The sequence below is a fragment of the Xiphophorus maculatus genome, chromosome 12 (assembly GCF_002775205.1).
Source record: "Xiphophorus maculatus strain JP 163 A chromosome 12, X_maculatus-5.0-male, whole genome shotgun sequence".
In the NCBI taxonomy this organism is placed as follows: Eukaryota; Metazoa; Chordata; class Actinopteri; order Cyprinodontiformes; family Poeciliidae; genus Xiphophorus; species Xiphophorus maculatus.
This window is the reverse complement of record NC_036454.1, coordinates 15,779,703-15,793,677: the sequence shown is the minus strand read 5'-3', so window position 1 is coordinate 15,793,677 and position 13,975 is coordinate 15,779,703. Positions and strand designations below refer to the sequence as shown.

The 13,975-nt window shown below is 38.4% G+C and overlaps 2 protein-coding genes and 1 pseudogene across 7 annotated transcripts; 2 read left to right on the top strand and 1 right to left on the bottom strand.

Moving 5' to 3' along the window:
* Positions 1–203: 203 nt before the first annotated feature.
* Positions 204–7,121, top strand: LOC111610276. 6 transcript variants are annotated; one of them, XM_023343238.1, is made up of 10 exons: positions 204–782; positions 959–1,082; positions 1,256–1,303; positions 1,529–1,665; positions 1,780–1,873; positions 2,932–3,031; positions 3,159–3,418; positions 3,551–3,721; positions 3,855–3,982; positions 4,147–7,121. In XM_023343238.1, the coding sequence occupies exon 10, from the start codon at positions 5,214–5,216 to the stop codon at positions 6,921–6,923; it is 1,710 nt and encodes a 569-aa protein (XP_023199006.1). In that variant the 5' UTR covers positions 204–782; positions 959–1,082; positions 1,256–1,303; positions 1,529–1,665; positions 1,780–1,873; positions 2,932–3,031; positions 3,159–3,418; positions 3,551–3,721; positions 3,855–3,982; positions 4,147–5,213; the 3' UTR covers positions 6,924–7,121. The 6 variants fall into 4 exon arrangements, with proteins under 6 accessions (XP_023199006.1, XP_023199009.1, XP_023199007.1 ...); XM_023343236.1 differs by having other exon boundaries at positions 959–1,303; XM_023343239.1 differs by having other exon boundaries at positions 959–1,303; positions 4,151–7,121.
* Positions 7,122–7,696: 575 nt separating this feature from the next.
* On the top strand, positions 7,697–9,955 carry LOC102236296 (trypsin-like). Its single transcript, XM_005795063.2, has 5 exons — positions 7,697–8,239; positions 8,359–8,521; positions 8,657–8,937; positions 9,024–9,160; positions 9,264–9,955. The coding sequence occupies exons 1-5, from the start codon at positions 8,203–8,205 to the stop codon at positions 9,408–9,410; spliced, it is 765 nt and encodes a 254-aa protein (XP_005795120.1). The 5' UTR covers positions 7,697–8,202; the 3' UTR covers positions 9,411–9,955.
* A 148-nt stretch (positions 9,956–10,103) lies between these two features.
* On the bottom strand, positions 10,104–13,898 carry LOC106700484 (annotated as a pseudogene).
* Positions 13,899–13,975: the final 77 nt, after the last annotated feature.

The window sequence follows — 13,975 nt, the reverse complement described above, 5'->3', positions numbered from 1 at the left end:
CCTGGACACCTCCCTGGTGAGGTGTTCCGGGCACGTCCCACCGGGAGGAGGCCCCGGGGAAGACCCAGGACACGCTGGAGAGACTATGTCTCTCGGCTGGCCTGGGAACGCCTCGGGATTCCCCCGGAAGAGCTGGAAGAAGTGGCCGGGGAGAGGGAAGTCTGGGCCTCCCTTCTGAAGCTGCTACCCCCGCGACCCGACCTCGGATAAGCGGAAGAAGATGGATGGATGGATGGACATATTTTTGTAAACGGGATGGTGTGACTTGTGATCGACAGTCTTCTTACCCCGCTACTCTGAATTATTGGAACTGTAAGCAGGTGCTAATAGTCCAGCTAGCTATGCAGTTAACACTGAATTGGGCGCGAGTGATGATTTGCACAAACCTTTCTTGACTCCTCCATTACCGTTGCTAATGCTAAAGGAAAAGTTGAAAAACAAGCGAGGCGACTTCATGAACTGTTCTAGTTGTTGCTAATGTAAAAGGTGCTCAGTAACTGTCTAACCTTGATAAGAGTCCCATGAAGTCAAATTACTTTGCACCCAAGACACATTAATCTGTAAAGTTTAGTCATTATGTTTTGTGTAAGTGATGTAATGTAAGTTGAATTAGCTTTTGAAGCAGTTGGCACATGTTTTACATGTGACAGCATTCCAGTACTAAAAGTGAATGACTGAGGAATTATGTGTTGCAGGAACCATGTTGATTAAAACAAGACTTGGCGAACAACAAACATTTGTCTGACTAACAGAGCCATTTCTGAAGGAGTTTTTGATTACAGGTAAGACACCGGTATTAATGAAGCTTAACAGGAAGCTATGAGGTGCTTGTAATGTTAATTCACCCGTTGTTTTTTCAAAAGTAATGTTCTAGAGTCTATGCACATAGTATTAATGAGTATTAGAGTAACATAACCTCATAATTGTGATTTACACAAACATTTGTCTTTTTCACTAGCATTTGCAAAAGGCGTGCCAGCTATAAGAGGGCGTGAAGGTTGTTGACAGTTCTGGGACTGAGTTGGATGAGGATGTTGTTAAGGATCCCTTGGCTGGAGTCCTAACCATCAAATATGAAACTGGTTTGTTACATTTGTCAGTTATGTTAGTATTTAATGAGCTTTCTAATTCATTGTGGTTAGTGTTTTTGTCTTTCATCTGCTTCTCTTATGATCAAAATGTGTCTCCTTGGTGGAATCGCCTGAGGAATCTTAGCCAAGCTTGTCTGATTCTCAAGAGATACTCATTCTTTCAGAGAGTCCTTCTGCTAAACAAGCAGCAGTTAGACACAGAGCCTGAACAAGTAAGAATTAACTCAAGAACTTACAAAAAGTATTGTGTTCTAAAAATCTTTATCACATTTTCCCCCAGAAAACCTACGATGCTTGGTGGTTGGGGTGCTAGAGCAGCCCACCACGTTTTTCTGTTAAATGTTGAAAGTTACAACAATTCAGAGGTGCACTAACAATTCAGAGGTGCACTAGCACTTGATATGTATTTAAAAGCTGAAATGATTTGTTCTTTTAAGTTGGTGGAATCCATTCTCAACAACACACCTGGTGGAGAAAGGATCATGAAGGAATTTAATCGAAGCAAGTGCCTCACAGATGAAACCAGAAGGAAAATGGTTAACATACTGGCAGCTGATATGACAGAGAAGAATGGGTAATTTGTAAATATTCTTTGGTTAGCTCAATGTAGTGTTTAGATGAAATTCAAGTTTTTGTTAAATTCAATGCATACCATGGATAATATACCTTGGCCATTTTAATTTTGCAGGATCTCACCACGCAGAGAGGTTAAAGAAATGTATTCCAGAGGAATTGTGAGCTTATTTCCCTACCTCATTGATCCATTCTCCAGGAAAGGTTATGTAAGTATCATACAGCTGTGTTACTGTTAAATGATGCATTGAAAACTTTTAATTTCTATCAGGTCATTTATTTAACTGATGCAGTTGCTTTGCACATGAGTTTCCTTAGGTTGCAGTTGTGAAATTGCTGCTGAGATTTTTTTTATTTCAACTTTCAACAATGTTTTATATAAACCTTCTAAAAATGTAACAAATGAGGCTACAAACACTTGAAACCCATAAATCTAGTTGTGTATATTGCCTGTGAAAAAATGCGTGAAACTGAGGCACATTAAAGAGAACTTGGAGACATTTTAGTATAGACTAGGAGTTTTGCTATTTGGAACAGTTTGGTACCATCTAGAAAAGTGGATATTCATCACTAAACTTGTTTTTTTTTTTACTTGCCTAAAATTGCTTCATTTAATTTTTTAAAAACTAATTACCATTCTTTTACCATCCCTTAACTCTGATTTTAATAAAACAAAAGAAGCTTCTGTGTTTGACTAACTGGAAAATATTAATTTAAAGTTTTATATGTGAACACTTCTCATTTTCACAAGTCTAATCAAAAAATCTACATCAAATACTTTATGGCACTCAATTGTGTCCTGCCACAGCTCTAAACTGTTTCTTTTGTAGATCAGACCAAGACAAATTACAAGCTCCATAGTAAATTAGTTTTCACCTTCAGGATGCCAGCCTTCTGGCACCAACCGCAATACTTCCTTGACCGGATTGCATCGCTGCCATAGTAACATGATATGCAGGTCTGTGTTGACATGGGTGCACAAATGGGTGTTGGTGAACATGTGGGGTGTGTACATGATAGTGTAACTTCTGGGTGAAATGTGACAAGTTATATTTTTATATTCTTAGATGTCTGCTCTCAGCAGATTTGCTTGTTGTGTCAGTCAAAATCATGTGATCTGTCATTTTATTGACATCTGCCTATTTTTTGATTCACTTGCTTGTAGTTGTAACTGTTTGGTTTGCATAGAAATTCTTCATCAGCTTTTAGTTATGATTCTGACATTTCTGTGGCTATGTCTGCTTTTGCCATCCTTTCGATCCCCAAGGAGCATTATTACGATGCTGCAAGTGGTATCGGGTACTTAGCCTGGAGGATAAAAACTATTCAAAGATCCACTGCTAGAGACAGACGAACATCATATGGAGGTAAACCATTTACAACACTTGAAGATCTGCTACCGTAGGGAGGGTGTTGACTTCTTTGTGGGTGGTTAGTTTTTTTTTTTTTTCTTCTTCTGTTTTTAAGTTTAAGTATATTTTTTATATTTAATAGCAAAATGCAAAGAAGCATTGCGTGAACATGGGCTTGGGGGACCAGCTGTCAGACAGGAGACCCAGTTTGTTCCAGAGACTGTCCTGAGTGAAGAAGAGTGTAAGGAAGCCATCGCACTGATTAAGCATTCAGCCGATGAGGACACAATCAAGAAGAAGATGAAGCTCACATTTGACTTCTGGTGCAACACAGTCCTCTACCCCCAACAGCCAAGCAACATACTCTCTGTCTTTCCACGTTTCAAAGATGTCAAAGGCTTGGTAATTATTTAAATGGTTATTTTGATAACTTCACAGTTATGTAAAAAAACAATATGTATTTTTGTGACAAGTCAAATGAATACAATTAATGTGGCTGGAAAATGTTAAAGTTTTTCACTATCTACATTGTAGGTGGAGCAGGATTTTGTCCTGATGTTTGGAGAAGGCGTGTCTGGCAAGTTTCTGGAGCAACAGATGACCACGTTCAAGAGAGAGATCATCCAACAATGCAGAAAACTTCCAACCACCAGTGACCTTGAAGAACTTCTCCTGAGGATGCCACTGAAGTGGATGATGACATGAGTAAGGATGACTTTTTCCACATTATGTGGGATTCAGTTGTTGTGTGAGCTTCACTTAGTGATGCACACATACCAATTTTAATTGCATAGTTTTTGCTGATGGTCAATTCAACATCAAATTTCTCTTGTCACAGGTTGGGATAATGACCTCTCATCAATTTTGCTGCTGCAACACCTCATTCCCCCCTCTGCATTGGGCCGAAAGAAACCTTGGAAGATGTCTGGCTATCAACCAGAGAAGCATCTTGTGGTCTTCAAGAAGGTTTGTATTTGTTGCAAATTGTATTTGTTTTATTTGAGGTCGTTTCACTGAAGAGTTTCAGTTTTAGAGCCATATCACACATAAGATAAATGCTTTTTGCCCATATGAAAACTGTCTTGTGTATTGCAGCTATGGATTATAATGGTAATGTTTCTTTTTCTCAGACAGAAACCAGCATTCAAGAACATCTTGATGCCATCATGAGCACACAACCCTATCCCCTGGCTGTGGGACAGAGGAAGAAAGTAGATCACCAGTTCTTCATCCTTGACAAAAATGTCATTGCTTGCAGGTCAACCTCTTCTCTTGGTGCTTTTGACGAACTGTTTAAGGCACATTACGTGTTTGCCACAACACACAACCCTGTGCTGCGCAACATATTCATATTCATCCAAATCACTGTGTACAATATAGATGTAGGCAAAGTGAAGAAAAATCCTTGTGTGGTAGAAATTTGGGCTAGGTTGATTCACTAGTACTTGAACAGATTTGTTTGGCATGAAATGTTTTGTTTGTGAGGCAAAGTTAAGTTGCACAAATGTACTTATTCGGCATATACGAGTAGTTCATGGTTACTTGGATGGAAAAAATCTTCGCCTTAAATGTGCTCAGTCTGGATGTGGCCGTGTGCTTGGAACCTTTTCTGGGTTTAGGAAACACTTAAACACCAAACACACTAACAATACTGACCAACAAGTCAGCAATGTCAATTCAAGCAGAGCAGACCTTGGTAATGCAGAAGATCTGGCAACAGCTAATGTAGAAGAGACAGCCACAACATCTACACAGTTGAAGTCCAACATCAGCATTGTAGATATGTGTGCTACTGCTATCGCACAACTCGGAGCAGCTGGATTAAGCCAGTCTACTGTTAAGAGATTTGTCTCATCCATGGAAGAAGTGATTTTTGAGACTCACAGTCAGGCTATGGATGTAGCTTTACAGTGCTTGCCTTCAGAGCATACACAGAACAGGACCAAAATAGAACAATCATTCAGAACATTGGAAAATCCATTTACACCTCTAAATTCAGAAGCAAAGTTAAACAAACACTTGAGAGAGAAATGGGGATTGGTTGAACCTATTGAAAAAGTGCTTGGCACAAGATTTGACAGCAGAAAAAACAAAAGTACTGGGACATATGATCAAGTCATTGTAACTGATAGGTTTGCATATATACCCATTTTGGAAACACTGAAGAGTATTTTGCAAAAAAAAAGAACTTCCAGAAATGTTCAAGCTTGGGTATATTCCCAAAGAAGGTGTTTATGCAGACTTGAGAGACGCCATCCATTTTAAAGAAAGTCCCCTATTTTCTTTGCAAAAAGATGCCCTTCAGATTCAGCTGTTTGACTTTGAAACTGCAAATGTATTGGGACCTAAAAAGGGGTTACATAAATTAGGTGCTATCTATTTCACTCTAAGAAATTTCAGTCCAATCTTTAATTCGTCTTTGCTAAATATTCATTTGTGTGCTCTATTCCATGCACAGGACATCAAACGATACAGTTTTAATTTGATACTTGAACCTCTTGTTAACGATCTGAAAGTACTTGAGACAGAGGGACTTAAAATTCCAACCTTTGAACCTGTGATTTATGGTACTGTGGTTCAGGTTACAGGTGACAATCTTGGATTGCATGGTCTGTTTGGCTTTGTGGAGTCATTTGGTGCTCGCTATTGCTGTCGTTTTTGTCTCCTTGAAAAGCACAGTTTTCAAACTATATTCTCTGAAGATCATCCAGAAGTTGTTCTAAGGACTGAAGATGAACATGCACAACACTGTCAAACTGTACAAGCAGATCCTAGGCTTCCTCATGTATATGGTGTGAAACGTGTTTGTCTATTGAATTCACTTCAGTATTTCAACATGGCTAACAATTTTTCTGTAGACATGATGCATGATATTCTTGAGGGGGTTGGTCAGTTTGAGGTAAAACTGATTCTGAAGTACATTCATAGCAACTTCCTAAGTACTGAACAAGTTGCTGGTAGAATACATGCATATGACTATGGTTTCAATCAGCAGCGAAACCGCCCACCTTTGTCAACAGATAAAATGCTGGATGGAAGTAATGACTTGGGTTTAACAGCCATACAGTTTTGGTGCTTGTTACGCAATATGCCTCTGCTATTTGGTGATTTGATTCAAACAGATGATAAACACTGGCATCTCCTACTTTTGCTTCTACATATTGTTAGCATTGTAAATTCGCCAGTCTTGTCAGAGGGCATGACAATGTACCTCAAACATTTAATCATTGATCATCATCGGTTGTTTAAGCAATTATTTCCGAAAATAAATCTCTTGCCAAAGCATCACTTCATGATACATTACCCTCGTAGTATAAGGCACATTGGTCCAATTTTGCATACATGGTGCATGCGTTACGAAGCCAAACATAGTTTCTTCAAGAAACAATTAAAAAGCTTTAAAAACATTACTAAAACATTAGCGAAAAAGCATCAAAGTTACATGGCAATGTATCATGAATCATTTGGCAAGGAAAGATTCAGTGTAGGTCCAGGAAAGATGGTGACACTTTGTGAGTTAAAAGAGGGAGTAGCGATTGCTGCAAAGTTTGGAATTGTTTCGACAACCAGTGTGTTTTCTGCCAAGTGGATAAAATACTATGGTACAGAGTACCGTCCTGACTTTATTATATGTACTGAGGTAGCATGTGGGATGCCTGTATTTTGTAAGATTCAAACAATTGTTGTAAAAGATGACAGTGTTTTGCTCTGTGGAAAATTGATGGAAACCATGTGTTTTGATGACCACTACCATGCCTTTAAGGTCAAGCTGCGTCCAGATAATGTTGGAAAGGTTTTGCATATAAATGATCTCTTATACTTCAAACCATTTGATGTTCAAATGAAGTACGGTACGACAGATACTGCCTTATATGTGGTTCCATATTGCCATTTTATGCAGACATAGGATAATTTTGCTAATGGTGTTCTTAAGAGACTGAAGTTAACTATTTGTGGACTTGAGATCGGTTGCTTGGCATGCCAGGCACCCTGGAAGCCATTTTACAGTCAATGCAAAGTCCTCTACTGTAATAAGATGTACACCATGTCATGTTACTGTAACACTACTAAAAGTGTGTTAACTAAAAGTTAACAAATCCTTTACATCTGCTTTAGTTCAATAAAGTTAAGTTAAATGCATTTCTGTGGTAACTTGATTTTATTCAATTGTACATTTTAAAAGCATTACTGAATTATGATTGTCATTTAACTCTACAAAAGTGTAAAAATAGCACTGCATATATATCTGTGTGGAGTTGCTTTTTCACAGCAAAAGAGTAAATTATCAACACAGTACTGTGTCAGAGTAACACTCATAGGAGTTATATGAAACTCCAGTGTTGATTGTCAATAACTCAGTGCAGTGTTGAAAAGCATGAGAATCAGAGTTAATTTGTCACCACTGTGGAGTAACTTATTAACTCTGATTAGAATCATATTTACTCTGATCAGAGTTATTTAAGTAGGAGTGTTAAGTTTTATAAACACTGCACAGTGTTAGTGTTAAAAATTAACTCTATTTTGAGTTAAATTTAACTCTGAAAATGTAACACTATTGAAAGAGTTAAATCGACACCAATTCCGATAAGGACCAAATAGACTCGGAGACAGTGTTAAATTAAACTCTTTAGGTGTTGATTTAACACTGCAAAATTTACTGTTTATTTCATGGCAGACACATTCAGGTTCACTGTATTCATTCTGACAAAAGAGGAAATCAAGTTGGTGGTTAATATCAACAGTAACAGATGACGACAGGAAGAGGGGATGAGCAGTCATACATTTTAAGAATAAATGCGTTTTGACAAACTTCACATCTATAATAATGACATAAAACCTTGTTGCACATTAATGTTCCACAACAATATGACAAAATTTACTGTGACCTTTACAGGAACTTCTTTTAGAACGAGGTTGTCCTCATTTGTTTCATGTTGCTAAAACGTTGCTACTGTCCAGTAGCAACCATTCATTTAAGACATCCATTCTTCCGTTTATCTTCTGTGCTGTTCAGTTCATTTGACTGATGCACCATGATAAAACAGGTTTGAGGGGAACTTGTAATTGGCTGCCTAACTAGACTAGCCTATGGCAAAAAAAAAAAAGTCCCCCAAAATCTGATAAGGCCTATAAAAGACAGAGCATCAGTCAGACACCAGAGGTCATCCACATCAAGAAGAACCACGATGGAGCATTGCTTTGTATTCCTTTTGCTGGTTGCAGGTGAGTTTTTTTCCTTCTCCAGCTACTTGGACCTTGGCTGAAAGTTGTTCGGTAGACATTCTGATTTGTGTGTTTTATACTTGCAGCATGCTGAATGGCTGTTGTTACTTCCTTTTCAGGTGTTGCATCAAACACTATTGAGAAGAGGATTCTTGGGAGTGCATCCTGTGGCAAGAATCGGCAGTACCATGTCCAGATAGAGTCCGTTCAGGGCGGGAAGTCCTGTGGAGGCGCTCTGCTTAACACCCGCTGGGTCATCACAGCTTCTCACTGTGCAGAGCAGTAAGACATCTGCAGTTCTCTTTTGCTTGTACTTTTCTTTACTTTTTTGAATTACTGACTTTGCAGCATGTGTTTGATGAGACAGTTTGAGCTGATTCCATCCAGTAATTTCACTACAATTTTGTTGTTTTGCAGGACAGTCAAATTGAAGCTCGGCATAAACAATGACGTGTCCATTTTTACAAAAGCTGCCTCTTGGTTTAAAGGCAACTCCAAAAAACACGAACAAACTATTCTAGCCAAACAGCAGCACACCTTCAAAGATGAAGAAGGAAAAGCCCATGACATTATGCTCATCAAGCTGAATGAGGACATGTCAGCCAAACTTCCCACCATCAGCCTCCCTTCAGGAGAATGCACAAAGCTAGTGCAAAACACAGAAGTAGAGATTGGAGGAATGGGAGCAAAGGCAAAAGGTAAGAATATAAAAAAACTAGTCATAAATGAAACAATTTATTTTTGGTAAAAGAAAGTGACATTTCAGGACTTTTGTTTTTATCAGGCGGTAAACCGGTTGGTGAGGTAAGATGTGCCTCCACAGTGATCTCTGAGTGTGGAGAGAACGATAAACCTGACAGTAAATACAGCAGCGGTGATTCTACAATCTGTGCCTTCAAATCTGGAGTGGAGTCCTGCTTTGTAAGACAACCATTATACTGATATAAATATATAATACTTTAGCTTTGTTTTTCTACACCGTTCCACATGTAAAACCATCCTGCCTGTGATTTCTGTGTTACAGGGCGATGCAGGCTCAGCTGTGGAGTACAAAGGACATCTACGAGGAATTGTTGTTAGCCAGCCTGTGGATTCATGTGCTAATTCCATTGTAATGCTGGACATCTGTCAGTACATGCAGTGGATTGGTAAAACAATGAAGGAGAATTGATGAGTACGTTCCAGATATATCTTATTTAATAATTAAAATGACTACCATATTTACTATTTATTTGTGCTTATTAGTCAAACTATAGCCTATCATCTTAGTGTGTATATTTAGATGGGCTTTTCAAATACTTCAAAAGCATGACTTAAGACTATAGTAAAATACAGTACTTTTGTCCAGCCGCCCATTTTACAATCATTCATTTCCATAAATAAAAAAATAGAACTATCAAAACGTCTTGCATTGTCTGCTGTGTGCTATCTGTCTGCTATCTGAACGTTCAAGGTCTCATTTCCATAACTGAAAAACCATTATCATGTTCGAGTTTCACTTCCACTTTTCAAACTAGAGCATCAAACTATTTCTAATATCCAGTGTCACATCATACAATTAATTTCCCCACATTTTTAAATACTAGCTCAGCTCAACCTACCATGGAGCAGAGCAGGATGCCTTGTCTCAAGACCAACACTATAAACATGACCTACAGGTAACGGGGAAAAGGAAAGTACTTCCAACACAACACAACACCTGAGTGTTTGAGGTATAGACCTAAGAAAATCTAAAAAAAAAGGAGGTTTTATTTGAGCAGGGGTGTCCAACTCAAGTGTTTGAGAGTTACTGTCCTGCAACTTTTAGTTGCATTCCTTCTCTAACAACTTACTGGCTGAATTGGCTCAGCAGCACATCATTCAATTCCACAGACCCCCAAATGAGCCATTCATTTGATTCAGGTGTGAGAACAACTGAAAGAAACCAAATACACCCTAATGTGCCCTAGACAAACACTTGAGGCTTGATTTTAGTTATGTACTTTTATTTTGACACTCCCGGCTTGTTTGAGTACGCTTAGATTAGACTGGCATTTTAAAACTGGGAAGTCTGAATGACGATGTTATGACAATCCAGTGACTCTTGCTGCTCTACAAACAGCTGCATGCTGATGCCTTGAGCAGACCAACACACTCCTGACATCCTTCCAGGATGAATGATGTTCTCACTGTTTAAAAAAAAAAAAAAATATTATTTGTACTTTTTGGTTTCTTTGAGACAAGTTACCATCTTATGGCTAAATATAAAATCAAGCTGTCAAATACCTGTAAATGGATAATGTGCATATTTTATGGGTGCAGTTGTGTTAAAAATTGACAGAAGAAATTTCTCTAAATGGTAAAGAGTGCTGTGACGGTAAGCACCATACAGCATCGTTTGAAGCTTCTCTTTATTTTCATTGTAGTGGCAGAGATGATTCTGCAAAACCATAATGGCATAAAAGACTTCAAGCAGACCTAAAACTTTATCCAGATGTTTACGAAGACAGGACTCATTTTGTTTTAATGATAGAAGTTCAGTCTCTCAGTTGTGAAATATGGATTATTCTGTTTATGTGCTAATAAATCTATGGGAAGTACTGGAAATCTATTTCCTTCTTTAAGAGACTATGGCATTTAATTGAACACATTTGAAGGCTTGACACTATTTGGACTAAATTTAGAGCATGTCCATGTTGCTAAAAATTAGAAGATTTTGACAATGTGTTGACATGCTTAATGGTTACCCGATACCAGCTGTGAGCTCAGTTATGTGCATATACCCGTGTTGGGTTTCAGAGTGTGAAATACTGTTACCGGTTTGAGATCAGAATGATTGCTGTAGCACACTTTAGCCAGCAGAGGGCTCTGAAGTACAGGTAACATCTGAGATTCAGCAGGATTCTCAGATGAATCTCTGAGAATTCATCTGAGAATTCTGCATTATTAATTGCACGTTTATTGGTTTGTTTGATGGAGGAGAAAATAAAAAGAAGGTCTCTGATTCTGATCTAACCTGTGGTCGTACTGCATGGAGTGTTGCATGTTCTCCCCGTGGATGCTTATCTCTTTATCTTCCACAGTCCAAAAACATGGTTGCTCTGTGATGGAATGGCAACCAGTCTCTGTACCCAGCCTCTCACCCAGTGACTGCTGGAGACAGACACCAGCCTCTATGTCCTGCAAGGATAAAGAAGATCTCTGATAAAGTGACATAGACACTGGATGGAGGCTTAGTTATGTTTTTCATATTGATCAAAGCTTTAGTCCGACTAATAAAATACCAAAAACGCAGCATTCCTTCCAGGCGAGTTTCCCTGGTAACCAGCTAAACAGATTCTCTGAGGTGAACACTCTGCAGACTTGGGGTCTAAGTACCACAGGCGCAGATAGCTGGGTAAATGTTAACCTTTCTGAGCAGGAGGTGTGTTGGGACCTCCCAATGAAAGGAGCTAGAGTGGAGGGGTGCAGTGCCTCACACATTAACATGCATCTTAGTATAGCCTGTTTTATACTGTTACAGACTCTATGTTCATTCTTTTTTGACAGATGTAAAAAAATTAAAACTCATCTTCTAAACAGTGCAATTTATACTCAAGATCAAAACTATCAATAAGTCATAAGGCTTATCCATTGAGACTTGTTGAGTTATTATTATTATCTACTGTAATTTAAAAAGGTTCATTGTACAGGGTGACTGTATTTTCTACTTTCTGACTGAATGTGGCAAGAGAGCAAGTTAATCAAATTTGTGAAAAAATGATGTTATTTACTGTTCTAATTAAATACTAATTATAACTACCAAAGTAAACTTTCCCAGTGTCCAGCCATATGTAGCTCCATCTTTATTTCTTTCTTTCTTTAAACACACAAACACATAATGCATGATGAGAGTGTTTATTTTACTTATTAATCATGAGCCCTGCTGTACTTATGAGTGCTCCCTCATGGTGCATTACAACATGCTGTGCACACTTATCCACAGGCTGGCTAACAATAATTCCAAGGAGTTTTCAGTTGTACTCCACAGCTGAACCTGCTTTGCCCTGAAACACGGAGATTACATGCCAGATTGTTTTACACGATGATCGGAGTAAGAAATAAAGAAATATATATAAGTGCTACAATGTGAAAGAATGTGCTTACAAAGCAGGACTCCACTCCAGATTTGAAGGCACACATAACTGTAGCCTCATCACTGTTGTAAATGCTGCCAGGCTTATCATTCTCTCTGTGTGGTGGCACGTCTCACCTCATGAACAGGTTTAACTCCTGAGGATATCAAAGATCATAAATGAGACTTCACAAAAAAAAAAAGCATAATCTTTTTCCTTTTTCTTTAAATTCCCACCTGCTTTCTCTGCTTCCATCCCCCAATCTCCACATTTACATCCTCCTCTGGCCTACTGCAGTCTTTTTTGTCATAGATGATTGTGGGTAGTTTAGGAGAGACATCTTCATTTGGTTTTATGAACATAATATCTTGGGCTTTTTCCTCCTCATCTTTAAAAGTTAACTGCTGCTTAACAGGAATTGTTTGCTCTAGTTTTTTCCCAATGAGTTGCAGGGTCATGTACCACTTGATGTTTAAGCCAAACTTTAGTTTGACTTCCCTGCGAGGGAAGAGGACAAAAAACTTGATGTTACGAAATACTCTGAATTATATGAAAATACATTCTGACTGATTTTACTAATTTGTAAATTGCCGCATTCACTTTAATTACTTTACAACTGGTTACATTTTCTTTTCAATACACAAGGAAAAATTTCTCTTTTGTAGCTGAAGAAGATGTTGAATAATCTTGAATAAGTTAAAACTCAGTGACGTCTTACTGCTCTGCACAGTGAGAGGCTGTGACGACCCAGCGGGGGTTGAGCAGAGCGCCTCCACAGGACTTCCCGCCCTGAACAGATGTTATCTGGACATGGCAGCTCCTCTTGTTTTTGTCGGACTTGCTCCCTAGAACCCTCTTCTCAATGACTGCTGATGCAGAGCCTGAAACTAAGCAGAATAGCAGCACAAAAAATGATAAACCAAAACAGAACAGAGAAACATTTTTTTTGACTTAAGGCTGCTGGAACAAGATTAAAGTTCTCGGTGGCAAGAGCATTTTCTATTTCACAAGAATTAAAGTACAGAACTCCTAGGAAGCCTTCAAAAGTTTCCTAGAAAAATGAGTCCAAGAGTTACTCGTGGGAGTTTACTTAGTTAAAGTGTCATCTGGACATGCCAAATTGTGATTAGGTGTTTTCTTTTGTGGGGTATATTGAAATGCTTGTACTATTTCCATAACTGAAAATTTAGTTCTATTTTGACCCCAGTGTGGCAATCCTCACATCAACTTGACCATTTTCGCATCACTGAACAGATACAAAATGCTTTACATCAAATAGTCTTAGTAAATACATGATGAGGATTTTACTCAGTAAGGGGAAAACTATCTAAACAAACTTGGCCAATTGGCAAAAAGTAATGGACTCCTGATTAATTCATCAAATAACTGCTAAACAATTCAAATTAAACATCACTGACAACTGAGTTATCTTTAAGAACAACAAATAATACCCAGAATTAGTGGAAATATTAGAAAAGTAAAGTTGTTAACATCTATCAGTATGGAAATAGTTACAAACCCTTTTTGAAGAGTTTGGGTTGCCAGTGAACCAAAGCTAAACCCATTATCCATAAATGAAAACATCATGCAGCGTAGCAGACCTTCCCAGGAGGGGCTGACCAACCAAAATTACGCCAACATG